Source organism: Myotis lucifugus, unplaced genomic scaffold (assembly GCF_000147115.1).
Source record: "Myotis lucifugus unplaced genomic scaffold, Myoluc2.0 scaffold_2, whole genome shotgun sequence".
Lineage (NCBI taxonomy): Eukaryota > Metazoa > Chordata > Mammalia > Chiroptera > Vespertilionidae > Myotis > Myotis lucifugus.
In genome coordinates, this window is record NW_005871050.1 from 24,039,083 (window position 1) to 24,056,895 (window position 17,813).

At 34.8% G+C, this 17,813-nt stretch overlaps 1 protein-coding gene across 1 annotated transcript in view; it reads right to left on the minus strand.

The window, feature by feature from the left end:
* The window catches only part of ALG13 (ALG13, UDP-N-acetylglucosaminyltransferase subunit), a 75,797-nt gene that overhangs the window by 44,237 nt on the left and 13,747 nt on the right, over nucleotides 1–17,813 (minus strand). Inside the window, 10 exon segments of the mRNA XM_023758585.1 lie at nucleotides 212–287; nucleotides 2,084–2,246; nucleotides 2,439–2,520; nucleotides 5,607–5,679; nucleotides 7,211–7,257; nucleotides 7,985–8,035; nucleotides 10,105–10,188; nucleotides 10,757–10,975; nucleotides 10,977–11,098; nucleotides 11,101–11,129. Coding sequence (XP_023614353.1) covers nucleotides 212–287; nucleotides 2,084–2,246; nucleotides 2,439–2,520; nucleotides 5,607–5,679; nucleotides 7,211–7,257; nucleotides 7,985–8,035; nucleotides 10,105–10,188; nucleotides 10,757–10,975; nucleotides 10,977–11,098; nucleotides 11,101–11,129 — 946 coding nt within the window.

Here is a 17,813-nt window from a genome sequence, read left to right on the forward strand (position 1 = left end):
TTTGCTTTGAAAAAAATGTACAATTCCATAATAAAAATTAAGAGAACATTAAACATACATTTTACATTTTCAAATTAAGACTTCCACAGAGGGAAATATCAACTCCTCCCCATCCTCATATTACTAGAACGGATCATGTGATTTCAAATAGTTTAAGTTAAAATGCTGCAAACCAAGATTATAAAGTCTTTGCTCTAGAAAAATCTCAAACCTTTGCTTCTTCTGTTCCTTTATTGTACCCCTCTGGATTATTTTCAACATTGCAGCAAGCACCCAATTCTTCAGTCCTAATTGAAAAGATTTAGAACAAAGAGCTTTATATAAATATAGCAGCTAAGAAAATCTTAAATCTAACGACTGACTATTCTACCACCTAGTGGTACTAAAGTAGCTCAGTTCTAAAAATGAGGCAAATATTTTTTCACTCAACATTTACATTTATGCTTCCTTTGTATAAATATGTGCTAAAATATGCTTAGCAGATTACCTCCTATATTTCATAACTCCTGTGGGGACACATTCTTAAGATGGTCCCTATAGCCCTAACTGGTTTGGCTCAGTGGATAGAGCGTCAGCTTGCGGACTGAAGGGTCCCAGGTTCGATTCTGGTCAAGGGCATGTACCTTGGTTGTGGGCACATCCCCAGTAGGGAGTGTGCAGGAGGCAGCTGATCGATGTTTCTCTCTCATTGATGTTTCTAACTCTCTATCCCTCTCCCCTCCTCTCTGTAAAAAATCAATAAAATATATATATTTTTTAAAAAGATGGTCCCTACAATCACCTTCCTCCCACTGTTTACGTGTCCTAAGTTTGCTTCTAACCAATAAACAGTATATGGTTACATTGTGTAAGAATGTAGTGCTTGTCTTGCTAGTTTCTCTGTCTTGCTTAAGGAAACAAGCAGCCATGTTCACCAACCCCATGTGGCAAGGAGCTGAGTATTACCTTTGGCTGATGGACAGAAAACAACTGAAGTTTTCAGTCCTATGGCTACAAGGAACTGAATACTACCAAGAACCATGTGAATGGGGAGGTGGACCTTTCCTTAGTCAAAGCTCCAAAAAAGAACTCAATCCCTGCCAACACCATAACTGCAGTCTTTTGAGATCCTAAGTAAAAGACCCAGCTAAGCTATGCCCAGAATCCTAACCCATATACATTGTGAGATACCTGTGTTGCTTTAAGCTGCCAAATTTATGGTAATATTATTACATAGCAATAGATAATAAATACACCCTGCCTTCCTAATACTATAGTTTCCTTAAGCCTAAGTCCTTTAAAAAATAAACAGTAAAGATTGAAGCAACTTTTACCTTGGTATATAGCTGCTGCCCTTTGCATTCTCAAATATCACCAAAAAATAAAATAAAATTCAGAGCATTAAATATCAAAGAAATAGAACTATAAGGCAAAAAAACAAGGTGACACCTGTCTTAAAGACAAGTTTTAAGACACTCAGCTCTTAAAACTTCCCTTAGCTTGAGGTAGAATCTTTGCTACTAACTGGTTGTGTGTGCCAAGTAACCACTCTGAACCTGAATTACCATCTAAAAAATTATGGTGCTAGTTTACAATTAGTTTTTATTTTTCTCAAAGTGTGGTCCATGGCCTATATATATCAGAATACTTGAGTGTATTTGTTAAAAAAGCAGATTCCTGGCTTTACTCTGACCTGAAATTTTGTGAGGGTAGGACAGAGAATCTGCCTTTCTAACAAGCACCCTAAGTAATTCATATATAACTGAAGTTTAAGAGTCACAGGATTAGACAGCTCTAAAGTCTTTTCCAACAATAAAAAACAATCTGATTCTGACTTTGACCGAACCTCCAAAGCCTGAGCATCTAACAATACAACACATCTTTTTGGCAAAAATTATCTTCTCACATTAAAAAATTTATATTCCTACACATAGATATGAGAGAGAGAGAGAGAGAGAGAGAGAGAGAGAGAGTGTGTGTGTGTGTGTGTGTGTGTGTGTGGTCTAAGTCAGTCATAAAAGCTTTCCAGGTCTCTTCCACTTCCAAATGATGACACACAGAGAGAAGATGATCTTGCAGTTGATATTCCCTTTCTCTTTATTACCTATCTGGAGTTAAACTCTTGTAGGCAACATGGACATCCTCACTGCTAGTGACAGCACTGTTTCTGTTCTTCTTAGAACCACTTCGAAACAATTCAACTGCAGACTTCAATGCTTCTTCATCCACAACAAACACATCTTTATAGAGAATTTCATACAATACAGCTAAAGAAAAAATGGTCAAAATCCCAATTATCAAAACAATGCTTTTTAAAGTAACAATGTGAAAACAGCCATAACCCAGTATACAAATTCAATAGTTACCAACAAGGTTTTTAAAAAGTTATTTATGGAAGGTTACTCAATTTAAAGACTGGCAACAAATCACACCCAAACATTTATAAAGCTTTCACATACCTTGACAAACAGCTGCACTTGACTGAAATTGTTTTGAGTACACTGAATCATAATGGCCATTACTTGAATAGCAGAGTAGAATCTAAAGAAGAGGAAAACATACAAAACCATTAAGTGAATGTTACAACATCCTACAACCATGAGATACTTGAAATTAAGTAATGAATCAGAAAACTTATAAACTAAATGAATGGTTTTTTTGTTTTAAAAAGTGACTTTTAGAGGAAAAGGAAGATGGTGGTGTAGGTAAACACCTGTACTGGCTGCCTCCCACAATCACATCAAAATTACAACTAAAATACAGAACCACCATCATCCAGAACCACTGGAAAGCTGGCTGAATGGAAGGCCAACTAGAGAAGAAGGCATGGAAGCAAGAGATCCTTTGGAACTCAAGAAAACACACTGAGACTGGTAGCACACAGAGGCACAGAACAGGCTGGTCCAGAACCCAGGTGTGCCGTTTTTTTAGTCAGGAGGGAGATTGTCTCTGTGGAGGCCACCTGGAACAGCAAGGGGTCCCAGAGCTGGGGAAAGAAGTCCCTAGGGGCAGTAAGCACTACAGGCTATAAAAACCAGTGCGGACTGGCCAAGGTTAGCCAGTTCAATCCCTGGTCAGGGCACATGCAAGAGGCAACCAGTGAATGCATAAATAAGTGGAGCAAATCAATGTGTGTGTGTGTGTGTCTTCCTTCCTCTCTCTAAAAATGCCAAGATTGAAATCACTATTAAGGATACACTGTGAGCCTCAATCACATTCTGATTAATATATCAAACAAATACTAATTTACAATTTGAAAAGATAGGAACTTTTATAAATTGAACAAGTGAATATAAACACAAGACTACAGGAGAAGAGACTTCAATTTATTCAAAATGTTATCCACTATACTGGAGAACAATATATAAATATACTATATAGGAGCAATACTGCTAAAGAGACTTCCTTAATGAATTAGGTATAAGATGGCTACAGAATGCGTTATTTCTTCTTAGCTTATTCCTTTGATTGGTAGATTTTTCAAACAATTCAAAGGCCATGCACGCTTACTACCCAGATTACCAGCTGTACCAGTTAATAATGCGGATTTTTTTCAATAGATGGAGTTACACATATGTTAATATATATGCGATTTGATATGTATGCTATTTTGTTGTATTGACAGCAAGCTTCAAAACTTCATATGTCAAATTTTCTGAAGGTGTTAACATTATAGATATTCTTATGCTTAAAAATGTTGAATTTCATGCCCCAAAAAAGAGCGTTTGCAGGAAGTTTTAATTCATTATTTTGAAGAAAAGTGCTGCTGAAAGTTATCGTATACTTTGGGAAGCTTATAGTGAACATGCTCCATCTCAAGATACTTGTGAACGCTGGTTTAAACGCTTTAAAAGTGATGATTTCAATGTGAAAGGCAAAGAATGTCCAGGTCAACTGAAAAAGTTTGAAGACCAACAATTACAAGTATTGTTGGATGAAGATGCGTGTCAAACTCAAAAACTTGCAGAAAGATTAAATGTTGCTCAGCAAACAATTTCCAATCATTTAGAAGCAATGGGAAAGATTTTAAAGGAAGGAAAATGGGTGCCACATTAATTGAACGAAAGACAAATGGAAAACCGAAAAGTCATAAGTAAAATGTTGCTTCAACGGCACGAAAGAAACTCTTTTTTTGCATCGAACTGTGACTAGTGATGAAAAGTGGATTTATTTTGAGAATCCCAAATGCACAAAATCATGGGTTGATCCAGGTCAACCATCAACATGGACTGCAAGGCCAAATCGCTTTGGAAAAAAGACAGTGCTCTGCGCTTGGTGGGGTCAGGAAGGTGTGGTGTATTATGAGCTTCTAAAACCAGGTGAAACCATTAATACTGATTGCTACCGACAACAAATAATCAATTTGAACCAGGCTTTGATGGTAAAACGACCAGAATGTGCCCGAAGACACAGCAAAGTAATTTTGCTTCATGATAACGCACTATCGCACACTTTAAAACCAGTTAAAGACACGTTAAAAGATCTTGCCTGGGAAGTATTAACCCACCCGCTGTATTCACCAGACCTTGCTCCTTCAGATTACCACTTGTTCCAATCGATGGCACACGCACTTTCTGAGCAGCACTTCAAAACATATGAAGAAGTGGAAAATTGGGTCTCTGAATGGTTTGCCTCAGAACAAGAAAAGTTCTATTGGAACGGTATCCACAAATTACCTGAAAGATGGGGGAAATGTGTAGCTAGCGATGGACATTACTTTGAATAAAGCACCTTTGATGATTTTCTTGAAATTATCGTGTTTTCTTTGATTACAAAATCCGCATTATTAACCAGTACACCTGGTATTTCAGTAAAAATGCTACTTAAAGCTATGTAATGAAATTTGTTTAAATAACTGCTCCAGAACCTTTCTGAATGTTTGTTCAAAAACCTCTGTCTTACGTTAAGGGATGTGTCTATTCTTATTTTACCATCATCAGAATGTTGCCTGAATTTTGCTCTCTAATGTGAAACAAGATTTACAAAAGTCAAATATTTTGTAGTCTGTATTTAGTAATGATTTAAATAATCAGGATAAAAGGATTTTCTTAAAACTTTTTGTTAGAAAAGTTATATGCTCAACAATTTGTTCACCTGCTGAGAGTCCTCAACCTCCTACTATTTGTACCTTACTTAGGTAGTACTAGCACACTGTCCCTGCCCTCAAGAAACTTTCAGAGTAATGAGAAAAACAGACAGGAAAACAAATACAATGTGATAAATACCGTAATTACTTGGGTGATGCAAAGGAAGGAAATAAATCTTGGGCAGGGGGTTGTGGCTCTGAAAGTGTCACTGAAATTGACACATTTGATATGCAAAGGGGGGAAAAAGCTGGAAAGAAGGGTTGGGAATCTTTAGGGCACTGAATGCCTAGCTTCAGAGTATCAACTTACCTTTTTATCAATGAGGAGCTGATTAGGGTTTTCTAATACACAGGAGTGATAAGATCAGGTCTGTTCAGAAGGGTAGCTAACAACACTGACTGGTGGCAGGATAGTTTGGAATTTAGAATGGGCTTTTTTAATTAACGAGGTAAAAGGGATGATTTCTTAAGATCCTGGTAAGCCCACAACATCATTCAATTTCTTCTTTTTATTTTAGTAAACATTCACTCATCTTCTTACCTTGTCTTCATAGCCATTATCTGTGACATAAGTTGGAGGCTTTCCGGGATTGCGATAAAGAACAAAATCTCGACTACATGGGTAGAAAACAAAGGTGGATGAGAAGAGATAACTTAACATATGCAAGAGGTAGTTATAAGAACTCATATTTATGCTTTGAAACTGCTGACCTTATTCATATAAAATAATGCAAATGTTTAAGAGGCTACATAATGCTAACTCATGGTAGACAAGCTACTGGCCTGTAAAGTTCTATGGATTTTTTAAAATATATCTTAATTTAGAGGAACGGGCAGTAAAGGTAGATTACCAACTGTATGTATGTTTGTGAGTTTTGGAGGTTTCCATTTATTTAAAACAGGGGTGCACAAATTTTTCTTGATAAAAGACCAGGTAATAGACATTTCAGCTTTTGCCAGCCCTATGTTTTATTCAACTTCCATTTTGCAGTATAAAAGCAACCATAAACAATGATAAACAAATGCACATGACTGTGTTGCAATAAAACTTTATTTATAGACACTAAAATTTGAAATTCATATAATTTTCACACACCATAAAACATTATCCTTCTTTTGATTTTTTAACCATTTAAAACTTTTAAAAAGCATTCTCAGCTCTAGGGCCATACAAAAGCAGATGGCAGGCCAATTTAAGAGATGGCCCGATTTAAAATCCACCTGCCCAATGACTCTGCTATACTACATCTTGCTAGATTTAGTGAGTAAAGAGTACACTAAAGAAAAAACAAAAAAACACTAACTTGAACAAGTCCCCATTACCAGAGGGTTCTGACTCTACCCAGGTACTGGTATATGTCATCTCACCATCCTCAGAATTGTGAAGGAGTCTTATATAGATCAAACTTCTCAAATGAGTAAGATTCCCATGAGCCTCTAACCTATATTATATAGCTTTTTCAAAACCCTAAGGATTAGCCATGGAACATATATGCATAACCCATAGACACTAACAATAGTGTGGTGTTGGCCAGAAAGAAGGGGGGGGCAGGGTTGGGTGAAGGTGGGCAAAGGGGCAGGGAAATGGGGACATCTGTAATATGTAAAAAATAAAGTAAAAAAACCCCAACCCTACAGCTTTCACATATGCCACTTTTTGCAGTTTCAAAACAAAACTTCCAAAGCATTAGAGCAGTGTTTCTCAAAATTTCCCCCCATGATCGCCTCCCTAAAGAGACACTTTAGACTGTTCTTAATTTCCCTATGAAATTTAATACCCACCATATCTAAATTTTTTGTCCTTGAACCAATTTCTACCCTCATGGAAGCAATTCAACCCTATTGAGGATGCATGCAAAAGAGGCACAAAGTTAAACAAAATTCTAAGATAAGCATTCTAATTAGCCACAGGAACAATAACAGCAGTTCTTAAAGTCTTTTATTCTTCCATTCAAACTGAAACAAATGCTAGAGATTCTCCACCTAAAATTACACTAATGAACTTTGCTTCTACATATCAATGCATCAAATCTAAAATTTTCCCAATACTAAAGGGAATTTAAATAGAAACCCCGCACACGCGCGCACGCACGCGCACACACACACACACACACACACACTTTAAAAAAAGGAGATTCCACTTACTTATAAATTAGAGAAAGAGCTCTTATTTCCAGCTGGCCAGCACTTTCCTAAATATAAATTAGTTTTTATAAACATTGAGTAGCTAGAAAGTACAAGGTTCTGCAAGACTATAATTTTTTTTTTAGATGAAGAATTTGTAGAACACAATATAACTTGCTTTGAGAGTTGGGATACTGTGATAGTTACTAATTAACATAGACTTATTCTGGAAAAAAAGGACCCAAAGACCTTAGTTATTAAGTAACAAAGACACTTAATATGGGAGATTTAAAAGGCAAAATAAAAATGTAATTAGTGTAAAAATATGAAGTTAGCAGGGTATTTAATACATGCGTTTTAAGCCCAGAACTATGGAATTAATTTAATCACATAAAATTTTAATTAAATATGTGTTTGTGGATCTTACTTCCACTTAAAAGAAAGATAACTACAAATAGGGAGGATTGTTTTAATAACCTCCTAGTAACATTCATTACCACCCCCCCATTAAAATGATAATGGCTCATGTTTGTCCAGTTCCCAAGCAGCGTGTATTCTTTCACTCATTTATGGATGATAAAATTGTTAAACACACAATTCTCAACATTTAGCACAGAATAATAATAGGTCAGCTGCCAGCCTCTAAACTTTTGCAAGAACTATTTGATTAAACACAGCTGGCTACTTAAGAAACTAAATAGATTGGCTCTAGCTAAAGCAACAAGCTGAATGATTATTTAGGTTCTTATTCCAAATACTACTCTGAAAAGATTAAACCCCCATATTTTATCTTACCTTGGGATCTCCCAACCGTTCCAGGTATTTCTCAAAAGATCCCTCCACATACTTCAAAAATAAAACAAACTTGACTTAACCAAATACATAGCATTACTGAAATCTGATCATATACTGCAATATTATCCTCCAGTGGATTTTTGTTCAGCTCAATAATTATGGTACTAAATTACTACTTTGCACAGCACCTCAAGAAGATTTGCACATACACAAAAGCTATGGGTGGAGAAAAGCTGTACTATAAAAATATGTTAGGAATTGGTCCTGGCTTATCCATACATCAGTGCATTTCCTCAACTGCTATGCCTATAAGTTTCCTTTGAAATATCAACAATTTTCATAAATCAAGCAAGCCCAATAATTATAAGCTCAATATTTTAAATTTTACAGGAGACATGCATTTACAAAGTTAAAATTTTGAGGAAGTTTAAAGGGAATTTTATTAGGTTCAAAAAAGCCCAGGGCACAAGGAAACTTTTTGGGGCAATGGAAATGTTCTCTCTCTTGATTGCAGTGGCAGCTGCATGACTGCATTGCCAAAACTAAAATTGCTAAACTTAAAATGGTGAATTTTATTGAATGTAAAATATACCTCAATAAAAATAAAATTACATTAAACTCAGAGAATATAAATCTCATTCCATACATACATATCTAGTATTAAATATAACTAGAATTTTAAAAATCAATTTGAATTTTTCTCAATCCTTTTAAACAGCTTTACTGAGGAATAACTGACATATAATAAACTGCACATATTTAAATATCATAGTCAAATAAGTTTTGACATATGTATGCACCCATGAAATAATCATGATAACCGTGAATAGGATGAATATATCCATCCTCCCCATAAGTTTCCTTGTGCTCCTCTCTAACTCCACTGACACACAAGCAATCACTGACCTGCTTTAATCACAACAGGTTGGTTTGCATTTTCTTTAGTTTTATGTAAAGGAAATCATACAGTATGTACTTTTTTGGGGGAGTCTGGCTTCTTTCACACAGCATTATTATTATGAGACTCATCCACATAGTTTTAAAAATTTACACACGTATTTTTGTTACTCAAAATGTGGTCCACAAACAATAGCAAGCATCACTTGGGAATTTGTTAACAATCCAAAAAATCTTGGGCCCCAGCTCGGACCTACTAAATCAGAATTGTATTTTAACAAGGTCTCCAGGTGATTTGTATGCACAAAAATACTTGAGATGCAATGCTTTACACCATGGTCTTACATTTAAAGTAATTAATGAACAATCCTTTTCCCAGGTGTTGTAAAGACTGTAATTAACTTTAAGGTAATGAGCTTAAAAGTCAAAAAGCCTTCACATATTTTTAAAACTCAATTGAAACCTGTTGAGAAAATTAAGAGTAAACCTCAAACAGCAGGCAAATATCCATAATATAAAAGCAGAAGAAAAATAGTACTGGAAGGGCTAGAGGCATGATAAAAAATTAATGGACTAATGAAAGGGCACACTTCATGTAAGACCTTGATAAAAATCTCTATTTGTTAATAAGAATTCAAGTACTTCAATGTATATAAAGATGCCTTCTAAAAATTGTTTTAAAGTCAATCATTAATGACAGAGTTCCAATTACCACAGTTTGACACATGAAAAGATGGATGTTTAGGACTAACTTTTTTCCTTACAATTAAGTTTTATAAGACTCTTCAAGCATTGTGCACTGAATTAAGCAAGAGAACGAAGGGTGTTCCCATTTGTACATATTTTAAAATATATACATTTAAAATATTAACAAAGGCATACCTTTCGTGAACTATGATTAATTGTTCAATAAAACAGTGGTATAGATAACACAAAACAGAAGTCAAAGTATGACTTTTTAGGGTTTGAAGATTTTTCTGGTGTGTGGGAGGAAGAAAGTAATGGGAAAAATACAGGTTGGGTTTTTTTCTTAGTTTTTACAGTACAAAACAATCTAATTGTGGAGGAGGTCCAGAAATGTGCTAGCTAGGGTGAAGCTAGCAGAAAATTGAATATTTGCTACTGAGATTACATATAATTTTCATATATAGGTGCTCAAAATTCATTTCCCATCTGCTACATATTCTAATGACAACTCTCCCTTGGGTATGTATTCTACTTACAGACTCAAAAGTTTCTTGATTTTCTCTCATATATGAGACACAAGCCTTCCTGATTTCCAAATGATGGACTTGGCTGCAAAACAACTAAAAAGAGAAAAACCAGCTTACTGTTAGCAGTCATTTGAAATAGAAGCTTCTAAATTAAGACTAGGAATTAGTCACTTAAAAGTCCCCCTTGCTCAGAACGTATGTGGGAAATTAAGTCCTGATATTACTAACATCTGTTTTTGTCACCTTTTGTGAGACTGGGGAGAGATGATTCTGTTAAGCTCCCCCTTTTCTACTCTTTATGGGCACAGTTTGAATATTTTTCCTTAGGCATAAAATTTAGAGGAAGCAGGGGCTGCTTATAAAGGATCAAGATAAATTTCAAATTTTTCTTTAACCCCATTATTTTACCTCTCATCCATTCCAAAGTAGTATTTAGAAAACAAAAAAGATAGCAAAGGCACAGCAATATATTTGGACTAATCAGCAAAGGTATCCACCAAGATAATAAGTAGCAGACAGACCTGGATATTTTTACTAGGAAAGAAAAAAAAGGGGGGGATTTTTGTTTTTGTGGGCTACAGGTCTTCTAGCTACAGTACCATGCCACATCACAAACTCTGAAATCTAAGTATAGGGAAGATATATTTGCTTTCCTTTTTACCTGCTCCGAAATAGCCCGAAAGAGGCAAGAGGCATCCTTGGCAGTCAGCTTTCGAAACAGCCCTAAGCTGCCTAAATATTCATCCATTGTTGCCTCACTCAGAGACTTCTGGCCGCAGTACTTTTTCCATCCTTTCTGCATTGTGCACGGAGGGTGGAGATGGGGAATGGAAGAAAGGAACACAAGTGTAGTCAGAAGAAAAAGCAAGGTGCAGGTAGGAATGGGTAGTAGTGACAAGGACTTGCTTATGCAGGTATCCGGAAAGCAGCCCAAAGTCTAGGCATGAGAAGGCAGTTGGAGTCAGCGTTGCAGAATCTTGGCACTTCTCAGGAGCAGAAGCAAAGAGCTGGCTTGCCCAGGACTAGTCGAGATCCTGTGAAAAGAAGAAGAAGAACCAATGCTCCTAGGAATAGAGAACTAGACTTGAGAAAGACATGGGAGAAGGGTACTTGCAGAGCTACTTTGCTGGGGAAGAGTGGAATTAACCCATCAGCCCAAGGTTGAGAGAAGTCTGCACAAGCAGCTGAGTTTTGGGACCAAAGGGAAGCCGAGTTTGCAGCTTAACTCAGGGCAACTGCTGCACGAGGCTGCAAAGGAACTGCATTAACACCCAGGTGTATATAATGCAGCCTGGCCCACATTACATTGCTGTAAAACCTCTGCCCAAGTTCCCTGCTCCTATAGTTACATGGAGATGAGAGGGGAAAAATCTGAATCTAATTAAATAGTAAGATTTTGTATTAAGAATATCTTTTTAGGTTCATATCCAGGTGCCCCCTCCAAAGGAAAAAAAAATATATATATATATATATATATATCTTTTTAAAAAGCAAAGAAGGGTGGCACCCTTAATATATAGGTGCAGAGGTCACAATTCAAGCAAAGTGCCAAAGCAGTTATCTGGATATTTCAGGTAATGGAATTTAAATAATCTCATTCAGTTCTCCTAGATCAGCGGTTCTCTACCTTTGGGGGTCGAACGACCCTTTCACAGGGGTCACCTAAGACCATCGGAAAACACATATATAATTACATATTGTTTTTGTGATTAATCACTATGCTTTAATTATGTTCAATTTGTAACAATGAAAATAAATCCTGCATATCAGATATTTACATTACGATTCATAACAGTAGCAAAATTACAGTTATGAAGTAGCAACAAAAATAATTTTATGGTTGGGGGTCACCACAACATGAGGAACTGTATTAAAGGGTTGCGGCATTAGGAAGGTTGAGAACCACTGCCCTAGATAATAATAACTATGATATGATCACAGAAACTAATTCCGTTAGCTATGCTAGGAAACAGTGATACAATTATTGACTAATGTCTGCAAACTATTGTATAGCTTTAACTAAAAGAGAATATACAAAAATGTTTCTTAAAAAATGAAAATTATTTTAATTGAAGCAGCATTAAAGGAATAATTTAGCCACAAACTTTTTAAGAGTACATTTAAAATCCTGGGGCACAGCACTGAAGGTGTTGGACATTGAGAGGCCTGTTTCAGTGTATTATTAAGGCATTTTTCCAGAAAAATTACTCTAAATTCTGAGAAAACCAAAGTAAAATATGACTGCTTTTTAAGGTCCAAAGAAGGACTGCTCACTTGTATTACTTGAGTCCATGGTCAAGTGTCTTGTTTTTATTTAAATGACAAAATCCAATGCCCTTCTTACTTTTCTAAAGGTTAAAAAAATAGATCAAAATTAGACTTGGAAGAAATTGCAAAATTCAGCTGCCTTGAAAACTGTTTTTCTTGTAACTGTGGATCTAGTAGTAATGCCTACAGAGACAGCATCAATAATCAATTTTATAATTTAGGAATGAAATAAAAGCATGGTAGAGAAGAAAATAAAATCCTGACATCCTTTTTAATGTGTCAATTTGAAATTACCTTCACTAATTTATTTTTGAAAGAAACCATAACATTGAGGAAATTATTCCTTTTGTAAAAGTTCTGAAACATGATTTGGGAAGAGGAATCACCATCTTTCTTTAAATCCACAAATTCACTAAAAAAAAATTAAGGGTTATAATGAAAAATACAAAGACTTCATATTTATTGTTATTTAAATGAAAAATAAGGTATATAAAACTTCAAGTAATACTAATCTATACTAGTATACTTAATTTTGAGGAATAAAGGAAGGGAAACTGAGAGGACAGAGAGAGAGAATCAAAAATAGAACAGGAAATAAAAACAGGAAATAGAGACAGGAAGACAAAAAGAGAAGAGGAAAGGGAAAATAACACAGAGAGCACACAAGACCCACACAAATATAAATTGATTTTTGACAACGAGTATAAGAGCAGTCCAATAGAGAAAAGACAGTAGTTTCATCAAATGGTGCTGCAACAATTGACAGCCATATGCAAAATAAAAAAATTATCCTCAACCTATACCTCACACATTTTATAGCAATTAACTCAAAATAGATCAAAGACCTAAATGTAGAACAAAAGTTCAACTTTCAGAAGAAAGCATAGAAGAAAATCTTCAAGGCCTTGAGTTAGCCAGAGTTCTTAGATGTAATTTAAGAAAAAAATTAATTGGAATCTATCAAAATTAAAATATTTTGCTCTGCAAATGACAGAAGAATGATAATACAAGCCAGACTAAGAGAAAATATTTGTACATCACCTATCTGACAACACTTTTAATCAAAATATATTAAGAACTCCCAAAAGTCAATAGTAAGAAAACAATACAATTTAAAAATGGGCAAAAGATTATCTATACATTTCACGGAAGATATGGTTAATAACATAAAAAGATGTTCAACCACTATTCTGTACACCTGAAACTAATATAAAATATTTAATATCAAAGACTTTTTAAAAAATATATTTTTATTTTAGAGAGGAAAGGAGAGTAAGAGAGAGATAGAAACAGCAATGATGACAGAGAATCATGGATTGGCTGCCTCCTACTTGCCCCCACTGATTCACATGCAGGTTTTTGTTTGGACATGTTTCTATTCTATTGGGTAATACCCAGAAATGTAGTTGCTGGATCATACAGTAAATGATGTTTAACTGTTTGAGGAACTGTCAGACCGTTTCCCACAGCAGCAGCACCATTTTACATTCTCATCAGTATTGTATAAGGGTTCCCATTTCTCCATATCCTGTCAATATTTACTGTCCATCTCTTGATTACAGCAATACTGGTGGATGTGAAGTGGTAACTCATCGTGGTTTTGTTTGTATTTCCCTCATGGAAAATAATATTGAGCATCTTTTTCATGTGCCTATTGGCCATCTGTATATCTTTAATGAAATACCACTACATACATCTTAGAATAACTAAAATAATTTTTTAGCTGACAATACCAAGTGTTGACAAGGATGCAGAGCAACTGGAACTCTCATATGTTGTTGGTGGGAATATAAAATAGTAAAGCCACTCTGGAAAGATAGTTTAACAGTTTCTTATAAAGTTAAACAGTTAAACACAGAGCTGCCATTATGACCCAACAATCCCATTTTTTTTTGGTATCTCTCCAAGAGAAATGAAAACTTAAGTTCATACAAACACCTGTACATAAATGTGTATAGCAGCTTTTTTCAAAATCATGATTCACCCAAAACTGGAAACAATCCAAACATCCTTCAACTGGTGAATGGACAAATGGTGGCATATCCATATAATAGAATATTCCCCAGCAATAAAAAAATGAAGCATTGATAGACACAGAACATGTATGAATCTCAAATGCACTGTTATGTGACAGAAGACAGATTTAAAGGCTACATGCAGTATGACTGTATTTATATGTCATACTGGAAAGGCAAAACTATAGGAAGGGAAAACAGAGCAGTTGCTGCCAGTAGTTGGGGTTGCAGAGAAGGGTTGACTACAAAGGTATAGCACAAAGGATGTATGGGAGTGTCTGGAGTATTGCGGTAGTGATTACATGAGTATGCATTTGTTGAAACGTATAGAGTTGTACAAGAAAAATGCTAATTTTGCTGTATTTAAATATTAAAACGAATAAAACAAAAAGCAGTAGAAGGAATAGAATTTAGAGTTGAGGAGCTCACAGAACAGACAAGATTGGAGAGAAAAAGCAAGCAAATTAGAAGGTCAATCCAGGAAAGCCAACACCTAAAGAACAGGAAGCCCAAAAAGAGATGAAAAAAGTAGAGGGGAAGAAATGATGATGGTGATTATGATGATATCATGAAAATTCTAACATTGCAGGATATGATTATCTTTATTTAGATTAAAAGGTTCCACGAAGTAGCCACAACAATGAAAACAAAACATGATGATCAGCAACGCACATAACATTTCTGAAGTCTGGGGATAAAGAAAAGATTTTAAAATCTTTCAGAGAGAAAAAAAGGGGTCATATACAAAAGATCACACATATGCATAGCAATAAACTTCTCAATAGAACTAGAAGCTAGAAAACAATATAGTTCAATATTTGAGGGGAAAGTATTTCCAACTTTGAATTACATATTACACTATCAATCAGATGTTGGAGCTTTCAAAAATGAAATATTAAAATAATTTACTTTCTCAGAAAGCTACTGGAGAAATATTTGAAACCAAAATAAAAAGTTTAAACTGCAGAATAAGGTAGGAAGGCACAGTATCCTGGAAACAGAAGATTCAATATAAGAGAGAAGCAAAGGAATTTCCACTATAAGGATGAAGGGGAACTCTGAGTTAGGAAGACTAAATAGAGAACAACCAGTTCAGGTAAAAGGAAGAAGAACACCAGTGCAAACATTTCAAAAAACTTTTATAAATAAGTAATAGAAGTTATAGATGACCTAATGTATTTAAACATACTAGGATATACACTTCTGTTGGAAAATTTGAGATGTTTCTATAGAAAATTGAGCAAATGAAAAAAAGTATACAAAAAGGTTAAAAGTTTTATAGCAAAGGAAATGTAATCAATGAACATATACTACATGGCTCGGATGTGATCAATATTATACTTCAGTAATTCTAATAATGTCAACACTGAAAACATCTCACAGGAACTGATAAAGCTACGTTTTTGGGTTTTTTAAAATGTAAACATCATCAATAGATAGTCATATATAGGAAGTAGGATCAGAGATGGAGAGTAGTGGTACATAAAACTGCTGTTTCTTAGAAACCTTGTAGAACTCCTTAATATTTTATATTATTTACATGTATTAGCTTAAGAAATAATAAAAATTAAATTTAAAAGTTATTCAGTATGTGAGCAAGAAACAGAATAGAATAAACTGAAAAATAAGTAGAATTTTTACAGCTACAAGGGATCTCTTATTTTAGCGATGAAAAAATCAGGTTTCAAACAAATAATTATGACTTGTCCAAGTTTTCCCATCCGTTCAGTAACAGTACTAGGATTACAACTATATATTGTTGCACGATTATTATTATAAAGAGGAATTGTATACCAAAGAAAAGATATGAACAAAGGCTCAGAGGTGGTTAAGTACAGGTTATGTTCCCCAAATTAGTACAATAGGAATTTATTTAATACTGTCCTTTGAAATGTCTATTGCACCTGAACTCCCTTGACTATTCTTCAACAACTAACTACACTAATCCTGTAAACCTCTAAAGCAGTGGTTCTCAAATAAAGGGCTTGATAAAACAGATTGCCCCACACTCAGAGATTGTCTGAGGGCTAGATTGGATCCTGAGAATATCAAGTTCTCAAGTGTTGCTGATGCTGCTGGTCCAGGACCACACTTTGAATAGCAGTGCTTTAGAACAATGTGTTCCACAAGTTATTACTAAGTGTTGTTAAGAGTTTCAAGGCCAAAGTTTTAGGAACACTGCATACTATAATCCTATCTTTGAGTTGCAAAAACAAGGTTTGGGAAAGGCCAGGTCAAAGTTAAGCAGGTTAACTTAATCCATTTCAGTTATTAATGGTGTTGTATGCATTATAGCTATTACTTTAAAATTATTTCAAAGTTTGAGAAATTTGCTCTAGAAATTTTTCTGTGACTATACCTGAAGTTGTTAGGATAATGAGCTAAGACACTGCATATTAAGTGAGTAGTAAGTGCTTATTTAAGTACTGAAGAATGTCAGCTGCCAAATAAAACAGTTCAGTAAGAAATTATTGTTTGGTTAAAGGAGAGAGGGGGGAGGGAGGGAAGGGGGGAGGGAAGGGGGGAAGGGGAGGGAGGGAAGGAGGGAGAGAGAGAGAAAAAGGACTGATGAACAAGAAGGGAGGGGGGAGGGAGGAAGAAAGGAAGGAGGGAGGGAGAGGAAGGAAAGGAGAGAGTGGACAATTTTACCTAAATTCTCCTGGAAATCGAATCAAAGTTCAAATATACTCCCCAGAAAAATGTTTCCAAACCCTGATGGATTTCCTTCCTTCAACATTGGAAAATAGTAGGAAGAAAAATGATTGCCTTAAAGACTTCTTTGGCACTGTACTCTAGATAATTAAAATAAAACAAAATGAAGAAAACAAAAATAACTTAAAATAAGTATTTGATGTGTCAGAAAACTGATGTGCTTTAACTTTATAATTACTACTTTTTATATTGTGATTAACTTGAAAATGTGATGTTATTTTAATTGCTAAAATTCTATTTCTTCTTTCACTGATCAAATGGAGAAATTCATTGTAGTACAACATATGAATATAATGTTAATCATTCTAAGATAATTATATTCTAATATATTCCTAATCTTACATTAGAATTATATGTATAGATAATTCTTATGTAAGATAATTCTAATATTTTAATTCTAAAATAACACTCCATATTTCAACCAATTAAATAAGGTATATGTCTGAATTTTCTAAGCATATATTATCTGCAACATATGTAGTTGTAAATGTATATGTAAAATGATACTTCAGTTATTTTAGAGTCTGAGAGGCAATATGGTACCATGAAAACATTATGAATTTGGTTATGCCACTTTAATCTCTGTGGGTGCATGATCTCTAAGCTCTCTTTAAAGTTTAAGGAACTGTGATTCTGTGATTCAGTGGTGAATAAAAGATTTGCCCTCCCTTCAGTTGGTCAAATTTGTGATCAACATTAACCATAAAAATAGCTTTTAGGGGG